Source organism: Ptychodera flava, chromosome 22 (genome assembly GCF_041260155.1).
Source record: "Ptychodera flava strain L36383 chromosome 22, AS_Pfla_20210202, whole genome shotgun sequence".
Classification (NCBI taxonomy): domain Eukaryota; kingdom Metazoa; phylum Hemichordata; class Enteropneusta; family Ptychoderidae; genus Ptychodera; species Ptychodera flava.
In genome coordinates this window covers 7,030,300-7,052,322 of record NC_091949.1, presented here as the reverse complement: position 1 = coordinate 7,052,322, position 22,023 = coordinate 7,030,300, and the positions used below count along the sequence as shown (strand labels likewise).

The following is a 22,023-nucleotide window of genomic DNA, read 5'->3' as shown; positions in this document are numbered from 1 at the left end:
TTTCACTAGCGTGACTGGACCTATTTGTGTCAAACTTAGTATAAGCACAACACATTATGCCATATACATATGCATGTCGATTTTGCATATTCATGTCGATATGCAAAATGAAATATGCCGTCATCCGATCTACTATGGCCTCCATGCTTTCATATATTACGAAAATATATAATTTACTTGAAAATTGAAAACTGTCGTTCAGATTGTCTTAAACTGACACATAGCAAGATCATGTAAAGATGTATTAAGGTTGCTGCTGTGTGAGTAATTCAGAGTCTTTTGAATAATGAATGATTTTTGGTGTGTTTTAGTGTGTCTCAAGATTTGATGTAGCTGTGCAGAGTGCGCACTCAAACTGTTCTATGATCTTACCGTTTTAAAAGTTTTGTTGGCATAGTTTGCAGAATATAAGCTCATTCGCAGCTTTAATGAATCGTTTTACATCAAAATTCAAATGCACTCAACTTCATCAGACCTCAAAACTGTGTTGGTCATACATAGGTCAAGTAAATGAACTAATATATGTCGGCCATACATTAACCATTGCCCTGACATGCCTAGGCATATACCTTTAGGAATATGAGTTGCGGTATCAGTCTGGATCGTATGGCTTTCAATACCTGAAACTGATTTTTATCAAGTGGTCGGCTGTATTAAAACACCACTTTAGATCTTTTTAACAAGATAGCAGTGTCTTGCTGTTCCATGTCTCAATTCTCATTCTATCCTTTTGCAAAGATATGCAGCTGTACATCTCTTTGTTTTCTGATCTAATACAGTGGAATTTGATCGAGTGTCCGTTTTGCCTTGCAGAGCTCGACAAGTCTACATGTTGCTTATCATTGGAAAAGTAAACATTTGCAACAAATTCAGTCTTTGATGTTAGATTATACAGCGCGCTCGGCGAACGTTACCCATGTCTAGTCTACAATCATGACAGTCGTTTCAGCATGCCACTCATGCATAACAAGCTTGACACCGCACTATAGCTATAGCACATCATCAAACTTTTCTGTCAGCTATTTGTGTACTTTGATTTTGGAAATACAACCCAGACAAAACTCACTGGCATATTTTTCGAGTGTCGGATCTATATCTCGAGAAAAGTTCTCAACATCAACCCGGCGGACTAACTCTGGGCGTTTTATCATAGTAGAACATCGTATTTCTTCAGAAAGGTAAAGAATATTCTGAAGGCAGAGAGATAGCACCGTCCCCTCCATGCTAAACCCGTTGTGTATGATGCCGTCCGGGAAATTAAGTGCCAAAATACAGTGAATTATTTCAGAAACACTGGATGTGTTATTCAATGGCACAAAATGTACCGTGTTGATCGAATTGCACTTGCATGTGCAAAATCAACACTTTTCTTCAAGTCTATTTTGTAGCTCAGAGAAGTGTCAATTGAGAAAAGAGAAAGCGGGATTAAAGTTTCATGCAGGAGTGTTTAGCATTTTCTGGTTGACAATATTCAGAGTTGTATCGTGTCAAACTTGTCGATAGAGTAGACTTCACTGGCAATGCTACAGACTGCATGCTGAAGGAACTGTTGTCGTGATTGCTGACATCGAGAGGAGAAGAAAAGTACTTGATTCTTCATAAAGTTCCCAATTTAAAAGTAAACACCTTAAAGAAAACTGGTGATGTGCATGTAGTGCAGTGAAATGCTTGTTGTGAGTGACATACTGAAACGACTGCAGTGATCGTGACGAGATAGACTTGGTTCAAGTCGGTGAATTTAAAAAAAATAAAATCATTTATAATAGTTTCTCTCGTGTCTCTCCTATTTCATACAAACCTATCCGGAATTTGGCAGCTCACGCCAGGTTTTTCCAGCGATTGAATGCGTTGCGTTTGAGTCTGCGCAGTAGTGAGTTAGTTTCTGCCGGATTCCCCCCTGTGGTTCCGGGTGAAACTCCGCTGTATAGCGTTCACTCCACTCATCGCGTTCACCCTACTCATCGCGTCCACTCACGCGCGCGTTTCACATGAAAGCAGAATACAAATCATTGCGTTCACTCCACTCAAACATTCACAAATCACAGACTTGAACCAAGTCTAGTGACGAGACAGTGTATGGGAAAAGTTTGCCGCGAACTGTAATCTAACACCAACCAAAGACGAAGACTCAATTTGTTGCAAATGTTTACTTTTCTAATGATAAGCAACATGTAGACTCGTCGAGCTCTGCAAGGCAAACCGGATACTCAATCAAATTCCACTGTATCTACATTTGGCGGTCATCTTCTCTGTTGTCTCTCCAGAGACATGCTCAGAAATTTTAGGACTTATTGAAATAAAACTTTACACAAGGGCACTGTACCAGGAAGTACAAATGAATATCAATTATTTTATCTGATATGATCCAATATTGCCAACAAGAACCAATTAATTTTCGTTTAATTTTGTCAAACTGGAACCAGTATACAAGAGTACCGAGACCATTTTCATTTAAGGGGCGCTGCACCCAACACAGGGTATTTTGCTCAAATGTCAGTATTTTTGCAAATTTTCATTCCATTATAATTATTCTTTTAACCTAAGATTAAAATATTGGTATTGTTCACCTTTTAGCTTGCCAAACAGTCGTAAGTTGAGTAATAAACACTTGCTAACTTATTCAAATGTATGAACATCACCCGATTTCATGGCTTCTCTTTTCTCCAAATTTCAATATTTCCAAAGAATTTAACTCCACTTTGCCTGAGTCAAATTTTCTGACATTTTCATATAATGTTCTTTAAATGCTATATATCAAGACGATTATTTCGTTTGGCAATAAAGTCAGCACATTTTGAATAACAGCATTTAAATATGCTAATCATGTATTAATCACTTTTTTGAGTGGCAGTCCTTCAACCTCTGCTATTTTAGAATGGGGATAGATAACGCAAACTAAAATAGTCGTTTTTTTCGACATATACTCTTCTTTGATGTGAAATATTACATTTCAGAAGAGTGTCAAGTTTTTGACTTAAATTAATTGTTATCATTTATACAAAAATCGAGGTTTATTACCCCAAATATACATCCCTTCATCCGTAAATTATTGCTTCCATACTAAACTTTAGATCCTCTGCTTTTTGAAAATATATAGTACGAGAGTTTTCCTTGCAATTTTGATGAGAAATATTCCTTTGAAAAAAATGTGATGGCAACGTGCTTCTCCACCTTAAACTGTGCACGAAGACAAGATGCAATAACATAAAGCTACGTATACATTCTAATTCCAACATTATACTGACTTCAGTTACAGGTAATTAAATATCCTAAGATAAAGGCTGGGACTGTGTCATCTACGATGAATTGTTATATTAAGGGTGTTATTTTTGTTGCCTAGGTAATAACGTTGATGCCATATGTTCGGCACCTTTTCCTGACGCCCCAAACAAACTAACACAGATCATTTCGTAATAGAGTTTGCGCGTAAAGTAAATGAGGCACGGAACTGTCCTGTCTATCGAGACAGACGAGGTGGAGACAGACGCGAGACTTGGAATAATGGAAGCGTCAAATATCAGTGAAGATAGCTACTTTCGATGAGATCTGCCAAAATTGTAATATAATCGGGCTAATTGTGTGTACATTATGGCTTACTGTGTATTACTCAAAGGCTTTCCGACATGACGATGTTATCATTTCAACAGAAATCGCTATTCCACGGGATACACAATGGAGCATTCGGTAAACGGCAGTATCTGACCGACGACTAGAATCGCTCAGTCCTCAGCATGTGACGGAAAAATTTAAATTGTAATTTCCTAGTATCACGTTCTTTACACTTGAAGGACCATAAAATGTCCAACACAATGCTGTAAATTCAACAAGTAAGATTGATTAAGTTTTGTTTGCCAAAGGGGAAAGTATGTACAAGTCACGTTCTGATATTCCAACTCACGACACATTTTTAGTGAAGCTTACTTTTTTCAATTGGAGATGAAACATTTTGAATAAAGGTAATTAATGTTCTGCTTCATACCTTCTTCTTTCCACGCTGGTTCCGCCTGAATTGTTGCCTGTCTCGCTCGCCAGGCAGGCTGTGGCGCCACAACTTGCAGGCGGTAAGACTGTAGGTGATGACTAGCACGGTGAACGGTATGACAAACAGGCCCAGAAAGACGCAAAACCGTTGAATGAGTTGTGCACTGTCCGTCAATATGTTCTTGCAGACGGGCCTGGGACGGAAGTTCAGAAAGTGAACTTCCACACGGTAGGCAACCAGTTGGGTGATGCCGAGAGACATAGCGATGAACCAGATGGCCGTTACGACAACCTTCTTGCGTGATATCGACGTTCTTATCTGCAGAGGATGTACGACTGCCCGGAATCTGTCAATGCTGACAGCCGTCAATGTGAAGATGCTGACCATGACGGAAACCTGTAATCAGTTATCCAAAAGAAATAATACATGTATCAGAGTCTGCGTAATATAGAAAAAGGAGTTCGTCAGAATTTCGATACTTTCTAACTTTTGTTCAGATCAGGGAGAAATATACCGAGTTCAGATTTTTAAAAGTTTCATTCATAACTATCTCGCCAACAACATGCTTATCCAAACTATTAAGCTTACCAACAAAGCCGAAGAAAAGCAATTATATCACAAAATGCCTCACGGAGGAGAGATTTCGTTGACGTCGAAAGACACGTTTGCTAAATGTTAATCTGACGTCACTTTTACGGATCGCAATTAGAACACAATACTTGTGATTTTCTGTTCACAAACGGTCGCACCATGATGTTTCAACGAACCTGACCCATGATCGAAGCCTTGACATTTAATAGTGGTTGTGAAGCAATGGTTAGCGTACAGTGGCGCTGTGTGTGGGGGAATAATACCTTAAACAGTAACGTTTTTGGATACCATTTGGAGATTTTGCAGTGCTCTTCCGCCTTCCTACAATTTGCACTGCGTGACTCAGTAAAGCATTGAACGACTGCTGTGCAACGTAGTTGTAATTTTGCGTTTCACAAAACAAAAATACGCTGACTGTAACAAAGGACACAAGGAATTATTTTGGTACATTTGCTTCCCACTCTTAAGGCTTTGCTTATATCACAAAATGTCTCACCGAGGAGAAATTTCGTTGACGCCAAAAGACACGTTTGCTAAATATTAATATTATTAATGTCACTTCTACGGATCGCAATGATACTTGTGATTTTCTGTTCACAAACTGTCGCACCATCATGATTTCAACGAACCTGGCCAATGCTGATTGAAGCCTTGACATTTAATAGTAGTTATGAAGACAATTACACTCTGAAGATTATATACCTTTAATGCCCTCTCCGAATACAAAAATATAGAAATAACGGGCTACACGCTTACCGTTAACGTTTATTTATGAGCAAGGGCGAGAGGAAAGCCAAAAATTAACGGGTGAGGCTTACTGAGCCCGTTAATTTTGGCTTTCCTCTTGCTCTTGCCCATAAATAAACGTAAATGGTCAGCGCGGAGTGTGTTATTTCCATTATATTATCAAAGAGCCCCCAAAACGGTCAAAATTTACGAAAATTTCCCACGCGAACGACAACGGGGCCCCAGAACTTGTCAGTGAGTAGTGCGCGCCCTGTAAAACTTTTGCAAATCCGGAGTTTTTTTCAAAACAGGGTCTAAACTTGGCCCACAATTGTTCCATTTTATTTTAAGATTGATTATGATCTTTGTGCAAATTACAATTTACGTTTTAGCTGAAAAGTTACGATGTTTACGACATTATTCATATTCACGGGCACATAAACAAACCTTTATTGCATATTTGTGGTCGGCCATAAGGTTCAGCTCGACCTATTAAAATGCTGCGGTCAGGGCATGGTAATATAATTAAAATTAAAAGATCCAAAGTGGGATTAAAACAATTGAACCTTATCATAAATATTTTAAATGTACTATTTTTCGTCCGTATGTTTAGATATGTCTTTTACATACATTTTCCATATGAAAAAATGTTTATCCAATATTATAATTAAAATAATTAATAAACATCAACACTAACATCGACCTCCGCTAATGGGCACTTTAAACCAATATTTATGTACGATCTGCGGGTTTCATAATGATATTATCTCCTTTGTACATCTCATATTCTTCTGCGACAAAAGAGCTATACCAACAAACCGTACCAAAACAAGCACCGAGAGTTAAAATTGTACTTTTTGGATAAAAATTGTAAGACATATCTCTTTTTGAACACAATCTACTCAACTGTAGTAGCAATCAGACAGACTCCTGACACGTATTTCATGTGAGTAACCATATGCTGGCAGGAATTTAAATGGGGGTCGTTGGATTGAACCATATGCTGGCAGGAATTTAAATGGGGGTCGTTGGAACTGCAATCAAAGGTTGTATGGGACCTATGGGACCAATGTAAACACTGTATCCATGGTACGCCTGCGATTGGTGAAAATTGAAACATGTTTTTCATAATTTAAATTTAAAAGTCGCAACTACATTGATCTGATGCATCCAGATATCGTGCATGGAATACTAACATTGTTTATAATCGAGAAAGTCGCACAGCCGCAGTTCCAACGACCCCCTCCCTCTAAATATGGACTTTGTAGGCATCTGAGCAAACTTTCTGAAGGACATACTAGTATCATAGATTAGCCGTCATCTTTATATGAATACCTCAAAACATCAGTTATCGCTCAAAGGGTTGAAACTCGTTGGTTATTGGTACTGGGCCAGGTATGCTATCATATATGGTGCCAAAGTTTCGAAGAAAATAGGCACAGATTGACTAAATCACCTATCGATGGGCTTAATAAAACCAAACAGACATCGATAATATTCCAAGGCACAACTGCAAACTACTTGCTCCCAAGGATACAAGCTAAACGGATTTTCTAGCGCCTCTAGCTATGCATTTGATCCACAACACTATTGTGTAGTGTTAAGTCATACCCTGCCAGGGCAGCTAACCACCTGTGTCCTGCAGCATCTCACTTTACTGTGGTGAGGATCAGGTCAGACTTGTTATTGACAACAACCCGCTCACTTAAGTCCTCACCACATCAAAGTTAGATGCTGCTGGGCACAGGTGGTTAGCTGACCTCGCAGCTTATGCTACAAAATCCGAATCTAACGACACCATAGCTAAACGGCGATTAAAGCGAAATTTATCTCTGTTCATCAATCTTCGCTCTTGACATATGGAAAAGCAAAACCGCAAAGTGTACAATTGTGAGGCAGCGTACTTTAAAAGAAATATCCTTGTAATGCGAACTGTCACCATCAATCGGTTACTTTCCCAATAATAGGTAATCTTCCGCTCGTATTTTCTAAGAAAACCCATCACAATTAAAGTTGTGGCGTCATCAGATGTAGCTCTTGCTGTATTTTCCCCATAGTAATGTTCGTTGAACTAACATTCTTCGCATGTATTTTAAGGAAGATACCATACGTACATACATACATACATACATACATACATACATACATACATACATACATACATACATACATACATACATACATACATACATACATACATACATACATACATACACACACACACATACATAGAGACAGACAGACAGACAGACAGACAGACAGACAGACAGACAGACAGACAGGCAAACAGTCGGTCAGTCAGTCAGCCAGTCAGTCCGTCATATGTAGTCATACAGTCTGTCTGTATTGGTCGTTACTTTCGTCTACTGCGGCCAAGGTTACGGTAGGCGTAAATTGGCACAAAATAGTTGTCAAGGAACGGGTCCTGTCAGTAACCCTTCTGGGCAAATCTGTGTCGGATACATGTCAATCAATTAAGTGCGCTATGATCTCTTGGCCGTTCCATAGAGGCTACAGATTGATTTCCACAGGATAGGTTTTTACGTGAATGTGGGATTTTTTAAATGACCCGCAACGATGAATGTATCCATGTAACCTAAACGTCACTGTCTACAAAGCAACATGTGAAAATCAGCATTATAAGTCTGGTTGCCAATCATTTCTATTTAAAGAGCATTATTTGATGGATTTTCTTATCGCTTTTAATAAAATAGAGACTCTGGTCTGTGTGTGCTGTCGCGAAAATAATTCAACTGGTGTAATAGTTAAATGAATAGACGTAGACAGGCAGACAGACAGATAGTAGGTAGGTATAAGTAGATAGATAAATAGATAGCAGTAGACAGACAAATGAACTTACACTGAGAGACATGTCTTACTGATCGGATGGTTGGTTTCATTTATCTATAATGTAATGGGGTAGTTGATTATTAATTGGTCGACTGATTGGCTATTTATTGATTCATTTGCTAAAATAAGATAGTTTTGTTCATTTTGTTTCCCATGTTTGATGTTTGTCACCAAACACTGTTGCGCATGTAATTATCCGCATAAAGAAATGGACAAACAGATAGATAGAAATATTGACCCACAGGAATTTAAAACTGACTGTCTTTCAGTTGATTTGTATATTGATTGACTATTTGATTGGTAAATCGCTTTGATAAACTATATACACTGACAAATAGATAGACAGCTAGTCTGACTCTTTTGTTCATTATATTTCGATGGAGACGTGCGTCATTGCACAAATGTCCGTATCGGACCCTACGAAAGTACAATTGAGTTCAACTGTCCTCTGTTCTGAAAATATGGTGGGAATACCTCCTAACAGACTGGCCTATTTGCTCTCATAAAATAGAAAGACCTTCGTTCAAAATTAATTATGAAACTTTACAGAGAGATATGAATATCCCCTCGAGATTACTTTTTATGTTAAATGTTTATCTTCTCCTCTCGTTATGATTAATGCTGTTGCGGAAAATTAGCATCAACTCGTGGCGTTTCAGGTCCCAAAGTTATATTCGCAACCAGAAAACACGTGAAAAACACAAGCTCGTAACATTTTTTCTATCTTTTGTGTCTACATGAAACGAAATGGTTTATTTTACAATGGTAAGGATTGTCAAGTATTTTGTTTGTTTGTTTGTTTGTTTGTTTGTTTGTTTTTATGCTTGTTTGTTTTAAGAACGGTTATGAGATAGCAGTATAAGTGATACGCAAGATTTACAGTATCAATGATACTCGAGCGATACAATAAGGCATCTGTCACAGTTATAAATGTTTATGCATTATGGTTGAAGCAATAATGTACCCCCTCCAGGCAAAAAATTGGACGAAAGCAAATTCTAAAATACATAATATAGTGTTCGAGGCAACGCCGAGCAAATTATGTAGACTAAGTGTAAAGTTTACTTCATCATCATCATCATCATCATCATCATCATCATCATTTTATTGTCATTTTTATGCTTAAAGTAACATAATACAATTCAAATTCTGCAGAATACATTGACAACATGTAGCTATCCATGCGCTAGTCGAGCCTAGCCCCGTTAACTCATATGTACATCGCATTATCAAAAGCTATCATGGGCTGCTGTCAATAAATGATACATGTACTTTTGTGGAGAGAAGATATCTGTGACAGTTAAAAAAATACACAAATTTAGGTTATTACAGTTAGAATTCGTTTTACCTTCGAATTCGACCAAATACGTAGGCACATTAATACATAGCAAGACATTCTCGTAAGAGCCTCATAGTCTTTCAGGACTTTTGTGAACTTATACCTAGATGTTTGATTTTTAATAGAATTCGGCAATGTGTTCCATAGTTTTGCAACTGTGTAAGAGATTGTTGACCTGCAGATTTATAAGTTCTAGGCAATACTAAATTCATGTCCACCTTTTGGCGGGTATCGTAGCAATGGTCTACAATACGAAAATAATATGATAAGTCGTGAGGAACATTTTGATGGAGTAAATCAAACATAAAAGTACAGACTAGCAACTTGTAGAACTGATGAAGATCCAGAATACGTAGAATGTAGAATGAAGGTGAAGATGGCTCTCTAAATTTAGAGAATGTTGTACTGCGCATACACATTTTCTGAGTGGCATAAATTGGATTAAGATACGATGAAAATGTATTCCCCTATACTTCTAAGCCATATGTTACATGGGGTTGAATAAATGATATATAGTGCAAAATGAGAATACTTTGTGGTACAACGTGTCTGAATCTAAATAATATTCCGGCCTTCTTTCTTATCATCGCGTTTACCTCTGAAATGTGTGGTTTCCACGTAAGGTGCGCATAAATAATTACTCCGACAAATGACGCTTGGTGCCGCTGAACTAGAGATTGATTTTTCTCACACAGATTACCATGTAAATACACTGCTCTACATTTTTATGGAAAAATACATAGTTTGTCTTACTTATGGTTAAGGTGAGCCTATTAGCGTCACACCAACGTGTTACATTTCTCAAGTGATTTTCTACTAGTGAAAGATCAATACAGTTGATGTTATTAAAATATGTATGAAAAAGGTTCGAGTCGTCTGGAAATAGACGAAAGTCGAAATAATCACTTGAATTTGGAAGATCATTAATGTAAATCAGAAAATGTGTAGGACCAAGTATTGACCTCCTGAGGGACCCCACACGTGACAGGTAATTGAACAGAATTAATACAATCTACATATGTACACATACTGATATCTCTGATTCAGATAGTCTGCAAACCATAGTAAAGGATTTCCTTTCACACCATAATGTAAGAGCTTTGCCAAGAGGATTTTGCGATCAATGTTATCAAAAGCCTTGGAAAAATCTAAGAAGATTCCTATTGTACTATTTCCTTGGTCAATTTGTGGTGTCAGTGACTCAGTAAATTTATAAGAAGCAACTTTGCACTATGTTTCTTACGAAAACCATATCAGGGCTCGAAATTAGTCCCGCGTCCACAGACTACCAACTTTTCTCTGGGGCTACCAAAGTCCATGAAATGGTAGACTATATGGACTACCTAAGTCTGGCACAATGAAATTTAGTCAGTACTTGTCTGGTCTTTCACTTTTGGACGAGCTAAATGCTGAACACAGTAAAGCCAGATTATGACTTTGTTCTGCAAATTGCAAAGACGATCTTGCGATGGAACTTTGCATTACAAAGTTTCAATATCTCAACTGATGTAGTTGGATGACAGGCAAAGAAAATGATGGCCAATGAAAATGTGTTCTCATTGCATTTTGATCCAAATGTATCAATCACAAACTCCTCCCTACTACAGAAAGCCAACGGTCTGTTTTCTGTTTTTAGCCCTGGTCAGAAGGTGGTGGACATTGCCATGACGGCTATCAAAATTAACATGCAACTCTAAGAATGAAACGGGTTGTCAATATAATGATTGGTCACCAAACGTTTTAGTATCACTGTCGTCCGTTATACAAGTTTCCTTTGGGTAATAAATGTGCGAGGTACTCACATCAAATGACTAACAAATTCACTTCATGGGCAGAATCTTGAAAAATAGCTTTTTCTTCTCTTGTTATTGAAAAAAAAATTCCCTACATTAAAATATGCATGGGCTACCAGCCATTGTCACTAGGCTACCAACTTCAAAAAATGGTAGCCCAAGTGGACTACCAGGGAAAAAAATTAATTTCGAGCCCTGCATATTGATGCTTATAAAAAAGTCATGCTTGTTAGAATAATTTACCAGCCGATTATTGACAGCGTTCTCCAAAATTTTTGCTAATAAGAGGTAACACTGAAATAGGGCAATAATTTGCAGGATTCTCTTTTGGACCTTGGGTACTACTCTAGCCACTTTAAGAGCATCTAGAAATTTACAATTTGCAAAAGAAAGATTAAAAATATGACAAAGTGGCGCTTCAATATATTCAGCAGCATTGACTAAAAGCTTCGCAGAAATGTTGTCATACCCAGCTGTTTTGCATATTTAGACCTCTTAAGAGATTGGGAACTTCAAAATCAGTTGTTGGATAGAGAAAGAAAAAAGAGTTGGAGGACTGTGACAGAAAATCTACATACGATGTACGAGACGTTTTAATTTTGCTAGCTAATCTAGGTCCAATACTAATGAAAACTCATTAAACACATTTACAATGTCTTGAGAAATATTGTAAGTTACAGACATGCCATCGTCTACATCAATAGTGAGATGGTCTAGTCGTGAATATACGCTTGGTTTTTTATTACCAGTACAAAGTAAATCATTGATAGTATTCCATGTTTTGTAATTGTTCCGATTTTTGACGAAAAGATAAGCATAATCTCTCTTAGTGCTCTTAAAACAGTAGCTTGAGTTCATTATGGGTCGGGAAGGAGTACATTATTGCTGTTATTATATAGTTTTGGCAATGCCAGTGACTTTGTCGAAGTAGAATTATTTGGGGCCATACAGCTTGATAATTGTATACATTATCAGTAATAATGATGAGGAAGACGTCACAAATTTCGCTGGTATTTACAAGGCTGTAATACAATACCGGGCATTGTACACACGCACTCTGTTGACAAGTTGACCACGAGGCATTTCGATATTATTTTGAGCGTATAAAAATACATTGTTTTACAAATGTTTTATAAATGATGGAAAATACATCAAAAGACACTATAATGGAGCTATAAATATGCCAGTATCTTAGCAATTCTACAAATGAGTACACTTTGCCCCAGGCAATTCTGACGTTCACGAAACAAATTTATAACGACGGGGTGGCATTGTGAAGTTTTGTCATTGATTTCAATAGTGTCGTTGCAATGTACAAGCTCGGACCATCAAATTCTTGACGCAAACGAGCTAAATCTCGAAGGTTGAATTTCTCAGTTGGCGAGCTGTCTATCGTCTGTCTACCAACTCGGTCTGAAGTCTAATGTAGCAATGTATTTATTGCTTTGATTAGGTTTGTGTCCGATGCATGATAGCGAATATGTGTGTGTGTGTGTGTGTGTGTGTGTGTGTGTGTGTGTGTGTGTGTGTGCGAGTGAACTTTACAGCGTGTGTCAGAAAATTGTAACGACTTAGCTCGATTATTGAACCACTCTTTTTAAGGGTAGGGATTTATCCGAGCGGTTTTGAATGCGATGTCTTCGGTAGGTGACTCACTGCCGTTCGTTATGAGTTCGAATCCGATAATTTACCGAATTTATAACCTCGAAAGTAGGTTCCAAATGCAAAGTAAACTCACATTAAAAGATGTTGGGTAGCTAAAAACACGATTGCTTACAATGTAGTGAGTTACAGTGATGGCATTTCCATAAACAAATTTATAAGTCAAGCGTTTTCACAAGGGGTTTAATATGTATCGGATGAAGTGCTTTCTGTCAACATTTCGGTGAAATTCGTAAATCAAATTTCTTGTACATGTATGTACTTGTACACGTATGACCCTCCCCAAAAGGCACGCCTGAAATTTCATGACCCTTTTTAAAATGCTTGCGCGAAAAAATAACGACCCATCCAAAAACACCGGCTTCCCCCTCCCTGTAATTTCTGTCCAGTCCTTAAGAATGAATGCCAGCTGTTGATAACCTTACCGAAAACAGATTGTGAGACCCCATCCCGTAAATTGGCACTAGAACATTGAAAGTCACACTCGGTCAACTTACAATAGATCTGGAATACAAATGGAACTGTATACACATAATCTGACATGGCCTTTCAGTAACAACTCAGATTTATGGGTAGAATAGGCCAATTACTTGACCCAAGAGCGACCTTACTCCATTTGTAGCAGTAACTTTTGGCTAATCTGTGCTGGTGTGACATGTTGTTTTGTGTGTTTACTGCAGTTTCTTGTTCTACTCCCTGACGCGTGATGAAAAGTCCAGTTTCTAGCTTATCAACGCAGCTATACGGGTACAGTCAGCATTGCTTAAGATTGAGTTCAAGTCAAGACTAGATTTTATTTTTCGTCAATGACAATGATTAAAGACTTTACTAGTATGTTGCACAACAGAATATATGTTCATTCTAGCGTAGTGTGAGGAGTAGAGAAAGAAATTGCAGTCGATGCACAAAACAAAACATACTGAAAAATTCCCGGGCGGGTACAGCTACCAGGCGCCAAATGTAAAATAATTATTTTACACATTAGAAGAACATATTCATACGAAAAGGGTGTATTTGCATGCATTTATCAATAAAAAACTACTATAGCATAAGTATAAATAAATCAATACAGACATAAGTAAATACATATATGAGTGAAAAAACATACATATATGTGAACCAATTCACACAAGACCTATGAAGACAGACATATACATACATACGTGCATACGTACGTGCATACATACATACATACATACGTACGTGCATACATACATACATACATACATACATACATACATACATACATACATACATACATACATACATACATACATACATACATACATACATACATACATACATTCATACATACATACATACATACACACACACACACACGCACATACATACATACATACATACATACATACATACATACATACATACATACATACATACACAAGCCCATATGCACTCATGCACGCACGCACGCACATACATACATACATAGCCCATATGCACTCATGCACGCACGCACGCACATACACACAAACCCACACACTCATATACATACATACATACATACATACATACATACATACATACATATACATACATGCATACATATATACATACATACATATACACACATACAGGATCGAAAAGTTTACATGAGGGGAACGAAGTACGCTTGCGTATATCCACTCGCACACACACACACACTGCTACTCGGAAAGTTTACATGAGGGGAACGAATACGCATGCGTATATCTACTCGCACACACACACACACACACACACTGCTCTGAAAAGTTTACATGAGGGGGAACGAAATACGCATGCGTATATCTACTCGCACACACACACACACACACTGATGATCCACGCCGCCCTGGAAGATATCCTATAATGCATTGCTGTAAGCCCAACGCCTAAACCGGAAATAGGCTCATTTGGCGTCAAGACACCAAGGCGAGCGGACCGGCCTCGCTCATCCAATCTTGCCGCATATGGCAAGCAATTGCGATAATGACGAATGCTTTATTTCCAAAAATCAGTAAATGACATGCTTTATCCATCCGTACTTCAGTGAGACACGTTCCCCAGTCAGTAAATGACAATGGGGCCGGGTACCCCAGGCCTCCCACAAGTATCAGAGTGTTCACAGCCCCGTGGATAGCTGTGATATCGCAGCGGTACTCGTGGCGAACGCGATCGAGTCATTGGGGTCATCGCCACAGGGACTGTGGCGATGACCCCAAACCAATGACCCGAGCGCGTTCGACACGCCACAAGTACCGCTGCGATATCACAGCTACCCGTGGATTGTTGTAGCGAAGCCAGCAGTTTTTCTCACAGAAACAAGTTGCATAATGTACTCAGTAAAACGTTGTCAGGTACATGTAACATGAAAACTGACTGAGGTCGAAGTGACTAAGCACCGGGATTGATTTGACCACAAACAACGACAAGGGGTGTGAATTACTTGGGTCGAAACGGACAGGGGTCGAGGTGACCTGCTGCCCCGGTCCTCAACTGCAGGCCTGACGGCCTGGCTATGTTTACATAAGGCGTCCACATTTAGAAAATCACTAAAAGTAGGCAGAAAGAAAGCCCCCATTACGTGAAAACGCTAGGGGTCGATAGGGGTCGGATGACAGTTTGACACATTTCGTACCATTAAGAGTCGAATGATACTACATTGACCGGGTTGACCATATGACTTTCATCAAAAACGTCCGGGGAAAAGTGAATACATTTGATGTTTGACCAAACTTTACAAAGCATCAATTTTTCGATCAAAAAATTCACGCGTAGAACTAATGAAAATTCGTAAAAAAATACCACTGCCTTGTACATCAGGCACTAAAAATGAGTTTATTAATATTAGTTTGAAAATTCCAGTTCTCCGTACTCCGTTGCTGTCTAGTTCCAGTGGGCATACTTGGCATTCCAGACATTCATTCCCTGCTGAGTGGAACTACGTACGATCCTGAGTAAAGTAAGCAGAGAGCACAGGGTGTTGTCTAAATGTCCGTCCCCAGGGGTGAGTAGGTGTTTCGTTGTATTGCTAATAAAGATATATTCTACCAACCTTTGGTGTTTTGGTCTTAAACTTACACTGCCCTTGACAATCTTGCGTTAACGTTTTATCAACATGCTGTATCTATTATCTGATGAGTTTGAGTGCCTAATTGGCCAAGGTAAGCAAGGGTAAATTACTAAGCTGTGGACGCTGTCACCAGATTATCACCGGATTAATTTGACAAAGTCAACAACGAACGCGCCAGTAAGGTATAACTGAAGACCTTACTGGCGCGTTTGTTGTTGACTTTGTCAAATTTAATCCGGTGATAATCTGGTGACAGCGTCCACAGCTTAGTAATTTACCCTTGATTACTTTGGCCAATTAGGCACTCAAACTCATCAGATAATAGATACAGCATGTTGATAAAACGTTAACGCAAGATTGTCAAGGGCAGTGCCAAAACACCAAAGGTTGGTAGAATATATCTTTATTAGCAATACAACGAAACACCTACTCACCCCTGGGGACGGACATTTAGACAACACCCTGTGCAGAGAGTTTAGAGAGCAGAGAGTTTAGCAGTAAAGCTGTTGCTTTAGTTCCAGTAAGCTGTTGCTGTTGTTCCTGTTGAATGCTGTATTTAACCATTAAAGAATATAAGCCGAATGGCAGAGAGCTGTAATACACGACTCCCAGTGTTTATTGGCCTGGGTTGGGCCGTTAACCCCAGCAGAACTTCGCCGGCATGGCAGGTACCATTAAGTCAGAAACCCTTACGGGGCCTCTAAGCAGTGTAGTATTACTCAGGCCGGCTACCACTTTACCACTGTGTAAAGCCCTGTACGAACCCGACTCACGACACAAAGGCAAGAAAGAGAAAAAGTGTCGCACATCTTTGTCATCGTCACTAGCCTTCGACGCCGCGAGGTACGTAGAGTCCGAGTTAGGAGTGAGCTCCCCGGTGTGGCACTTCCGGGCCTGCAGATCGTCGCGTCAGTGTGTGTATCTCAGAGAGAGTAGCAATGTGTGTCTGTGTTTGTTGTGTGTGTGTGTGTGTGTGTGTGTGTAAGTGTGTGTGTGCGAGTGGATATACGCATGCGTACTTCGTTCCCCCTCATGTAAACTTTTCAGAGCAGTGTGTGTGTGCGAGTAGATATACGCATGCGTATTTCGTTCCCCTCATGTAAACTTTTCCGAGTAGCAGTGTGTGTGTGTGTGTGAGTGTGTGTGTGTGTGCGACTGGATATACGCATGCGTACTTCGTTCCCCTCATGTAAACTTTTCGATCCTGTATGTGTGTATATGTTGTGTGTATGTATGTATGTATGTAGTATGTATGTATGTATGTATGTATGTATGATATGTATGTATGTAGTATGTATGTATATGTATGTGTGGGTATGTGTGTATGTGCGTGCGTGCATGAGTGCATATGGGCTTATGTATGTATGTATGTATGTATGTGCGTGCGTGCGTGCATGAGTGCATATGGGCTTGTGTATGTATGTATGTATGTATGTATGTATGTATGTATGTATGTATGTATGTATGTATGTATGTATGTATGTATGTATGTATGTGCGTGCGTGCGTGAGTGCATGTATGTATGTATGTATGTATGTATGTATGTATGTATGTATGTATGTATGTATGTATGTAATGCACGTACGTATGTATGTAAGTATGCACGTACGTATGCACGTATGTATGTATGTGTCTGTCTTCATATGTCTTGTGTGAATTGGTTCACATATATGTATGTATTTTCACTCATATATGTATTTACTTATGTCTGTATTGATTTATTTATACTTATGCTATAGTAGTTTTTTATTGATAAATGCATGCAAATACACCCTTTTCGTATGAATATGTTCTTCTAATGTGTAAAATAATTATTTTACATTTGGCGCCTGGTAGTACAGCTATCCCTTTTATACAATTGTGTTCATAATGTTCAGTTTTCCTGACAGCTGAAGGAGTGTTTTGTTTCTGTTTTACAAGATGAAGTTGTAAAATAAAACAGGTTAACGCAGTGCCCTCCTCCAGTGGAAGAGAAATACACAGACACACACTCTCTCTCTCTCTCTCTCTCTCTCTCTCTCTCACACACACACACACATCGAAAAATTCAGTACATTCCAAAACCAAGCCAATTTTTATTTTGAGGGGGGATTTCAAAACTATGGCAAGTCAGAGTGGTGGCATTTCAACGTATTTTGAGTTTGGTAGAGAAGGGTTTTGATAAAATCAGAAGTGTTGTGGGATTTCGCCCTCCAGAGGTCTTTGTGTATGCAGCGCAGCTTAGTGTGTGATGATTTTCAGCTCAGAATCAATAAATGTCGCAAATGATTTCATGAAAACCCAACTGTCTTCTGCAGAATACTGCTATCACATTTAAGTGCGTGCATCAGTCCGCATTTACAAATACTGGTGAGGGGTGCTGGAGGAATTCAGGCCGGATTTGAAAATTCTGGGAGTAGTAGGGGGACTTGAAAGTTTTGCTCTGCGTATAGAGGGGTCTGAAAATCTTTTGGTTCCCTATAAATAACATTTTTGTCATCCAAAGTTCCTAATGTTAGTGATAATTAAAAAATTTAAACCATGACGCATCTTATGATTTTTATTTTGAAATATCTAACAATAAATGAATCCCATTAAATTTCAATAGGAAAAACAAGTGGGCTTTGCTACGGAGCGGAAGCTGCGATCGTTGATAATTTTATTTCAATATTCCTATGCAATGCATCAAATACAGTTTCTTCTGTCTCCCTACAGCATGCTGAAACACACTATTCAGTTTGTTGACAAAGCCTGTATATGTAAACACTGTTCGTGATAACTGAATTAGAGTCAGGACTGAAAGTAATTTGTCAATGATACAAAAATATTGTCAAAATTATCAAAGTTAATAAAAACTACTGCCCTGCTACTGCCTACTGGCAGTGGCAGAAATGGCTTGGAGAATTTGGGTCATATGACGCTCATGACAGTGAAACATGCCAAGTAAGAACTGCAAAATACATGTTTCTTTTTACTACGCATTCATCCCTTATAAGTATTCGACTATATGATAGTTTGAGCCGGCGGACTTGAAAAAATATTGACCCGGCGGACTTGAAAAAATATTGACCATCGGAGGGGGTTATTTAAATATCATTGTTTGTGTTGAAGGGGGATCTGAAAAAATAAGATTTAAATAGTGATGCCTCCAGACCCTTCCCCCCCCCCCAAATTATTTTTGAATGCAGCCTTACAGTACGTGATGGGCGTGAATGTTTCTGTGTGTCTGGGGTGTCGGTCCACCCACCGTCTCCAAGTCAGTGCACATCGACACAAGATCTTGAAGTTAACTTTCACCTTTCTCGGATACGGCCGTTCTTTGGCCAAGGCCGCAAGGCGAGTTGGCCAAAATTATGAAGGGCCAACGAGCCCTAAAGACGGGTCAGTTTTTTTTTCTAGGCCGATTGCTGTCGGTGCATAACAAAAAGTGGCTGATTCCCTCGTGGAAAAAGAAAAACAAGCAACTTGATTGCCAGTAGCAACGTTAGAATTTATCTAATATCTCAATGTATGCAAGTTACTTAAAATATGCCTTACTATGTTTTATATATCAGTGTATTCCACCATGTTATTTGAGTGATGTAAATTTGAAATTGAAAAACAGAAGCAGACAACAAAGCTTGTTGAGACATTGTAGCCATAGGTGTTTAACATATTCTTACGTATTTCGAAAGGAGAATTTTGGAGAGAAAATTAAGGGGTGTACGTCTCTGCTCTCCCCTACGATTAGAAAATTTGCGCTCTCCCCACTCCCCTCGCCAGGAAATTTTCCGTCTTTCCCCACTCCCAACAAAACTTCTAACAGCCCTCTCCTAACTACAAAAGTTCTCACTATTTTCTCTTTTGTCTCGATTACTATTTGATCTCAAACTCCCATATACCATCGAATCATACCCCGTGGCCGCCAATTTGGCCTTTTCTCAAGTTGCCCGCCCAGCAGTAGAGTGAAATTTCCTGTTTGGATGTTAAGTAAAAACCGCCTATCCACCCGTTCCCAGCCCTTTGATGCAGATAAATGAACGCCAATAAACATGTTCCCCGCCCCCTGATGCTGGAAAAAGTTGCCCTCAAAGACATCGTTTACGAGCAGCTTTCTGCAAAAACTGTATGTATTACAGATTGGCTCTTACAGCTCACATTGTTCAATATACAGACTGTATTCGCGGTATACATAAACCACTGGCATGGTGAAAAAAGCACTCAACACGTGAAACTCTAACTTGACAGCTACTGTTATGCTAGACTACAGAAACTGGCGTTGTTTTGAAAATATGATGCAACGACAGCGATAGCATCTTAACCTCAGTGTAACTAGCCATGATTTTCGATGGGTATTCTTATTTCATATATTTAATGTTTTACTTCATGAAATTACCGCAGTGCTTTCTATGCACACGAACATATGAATAAATCTTCCAGTGTCGTTTTAATTGACTTGATAGGCGGATAGACAGACCAGTGTATAATCACGCAAGATACGTTACACGTGCGTTGTAAAGTCTAGTCAACCGATTGAGATATGCCATCGCTCGCGGCATTTCGGCGAACGTTACGGTTGAGACTGTGGGACGCCCAAACAGGTGAAACCCGTATTGATGCAAACACGGGATGAATTAATCATATCACGACAGATTAATGGAACTACGAATGGGTTTCAAACGAGCATGAGATCTTACCTGTTGAACGTATTTCACTATGGGGCACATGGCATTTCCGAACCGCCACTCCTGTAGAATCGTTTCAGCCGAAATGAACGGTACGCAGAAAATGGCAATGCAGATATCAGCTAGGGCAAGACTGCAAAGGTACGGTTTCAAATCAGCAGAAAGTACATTGGTCCTAGCTGCCACCAAGAGAACAATTCCGTTCCCGATCATCACCATTATGAACGTTAGTGTATAGATGACAAGAAGTAATACGTGACGCAGGTAATCTTCTTGTTCGAACCCTTGGGTTGCGTTACCAGGTTCACTTGAATTTTGTAAGGCAGCTAAACTCTCCAAATACTGTAATATTGCGGCCTTTTCCATCGTTGGTCAGGTTTTTTTTTCTTTTGAGATTGTGGCGCCCGAGGATCAACCAGTCTACCTGAATGTCCCCGACCGAAATGTAAACACTAGACTGACAAACCTCAGCTATATACTATCTGAACAACAAAGAGCGCCCCCAGGAGTGAGTGTTACTGGAACAACTTGGCAAGCACGCTGCCCTGGACTAAAAATCCAACCAAAAAATAAAATAATCAGCAATGTGGCCAAAAATTGAATTATTTGTTTCTCATCCTCGCACGTCATTCTTTTTTTCATGTTCACTTGAAAAACTCAAATACGAGAAAAATGTCAACGCTGAAATGTTATAATATGATCATATGCACGCGATTTACACTTTTGAAGATGTATATTATCACCGTCGTCAAGCCGGGTGTAAGAATAACCATGGCATCTAAACATTCCAGATTTGTTTTATTTCAGCCCGCGCAGCTGCATCATTTCTATACGAGATGTAGGATGAGAAACAAACTTCTATTTTATCTTGGCCTGATTGTCTTTCGCTAAATTAATCATCACTCTAATTAGAACACATTTTTAAGGTAATGGCTTCACAGCTACACGGCATTGTTTCTCTGCATAAATGTTTTTGTTACGAAGATGAAAAGTCTTATCAAAACAAAGTGACTATATATCAATGAAATAATCGACGGTTCATTATAACCGATGAATACGCACACACACCTCCGCACTGTAAAACGATATGCAGAAATTTCACAATTGAATATGGAGTATTTCATTTGGTATAGTTGTCACACATGGGACCAAGAGAAAGTGGCCACGATGAGGCAGAGTAAGATAACAGTGAAGATAAAATTAAATATCATTAACCTCGGTAAGCTCATAATAAGCGCATTTAATTACTCAATTAGTTGTAATGAAAATGTATGATCAGTCCAAATAGACTTATTTCTGGCTTACTGACTGAGAATTTTGACAGACAGAGACAGCGAAAGGCAGAGACAGAAAGGGAAACAGACAGACAGAGCAAGACCTGA

General features: G+C 39.0%; 1 protein-coding gene across 1 annotated transcript in view; it reads right to left on the bottom strand.

Moving 5' to 3' along the window:
* LOC139123408 (RYamide receptor-like) overlaps positions 1-21,065 on the bottom strand; it is a 60,313-nt gene extending 39,248 nt beyond the window's left edge. The window contains exons 1-2 of the mRNA XM_070689551.1: positions 20,654-21,065; positions 3,980-4,378 (exon numbers count right to left, since the gene is read on the bottom strand). Coding sequence (XP_070545652.1) covers positions 3,980-4,378; positions 20,654-21,007 — 753 coding nt within the window. The 5' untranslated portion in view covers positions 21,008-21,065. The remainder of the gene's footprint in view (positions 1-3,979; positions 4,379-20,653) is intronic.
* Between the last annotated feature and the right edge of the window lie 958 nt (positions 21,066-22,023).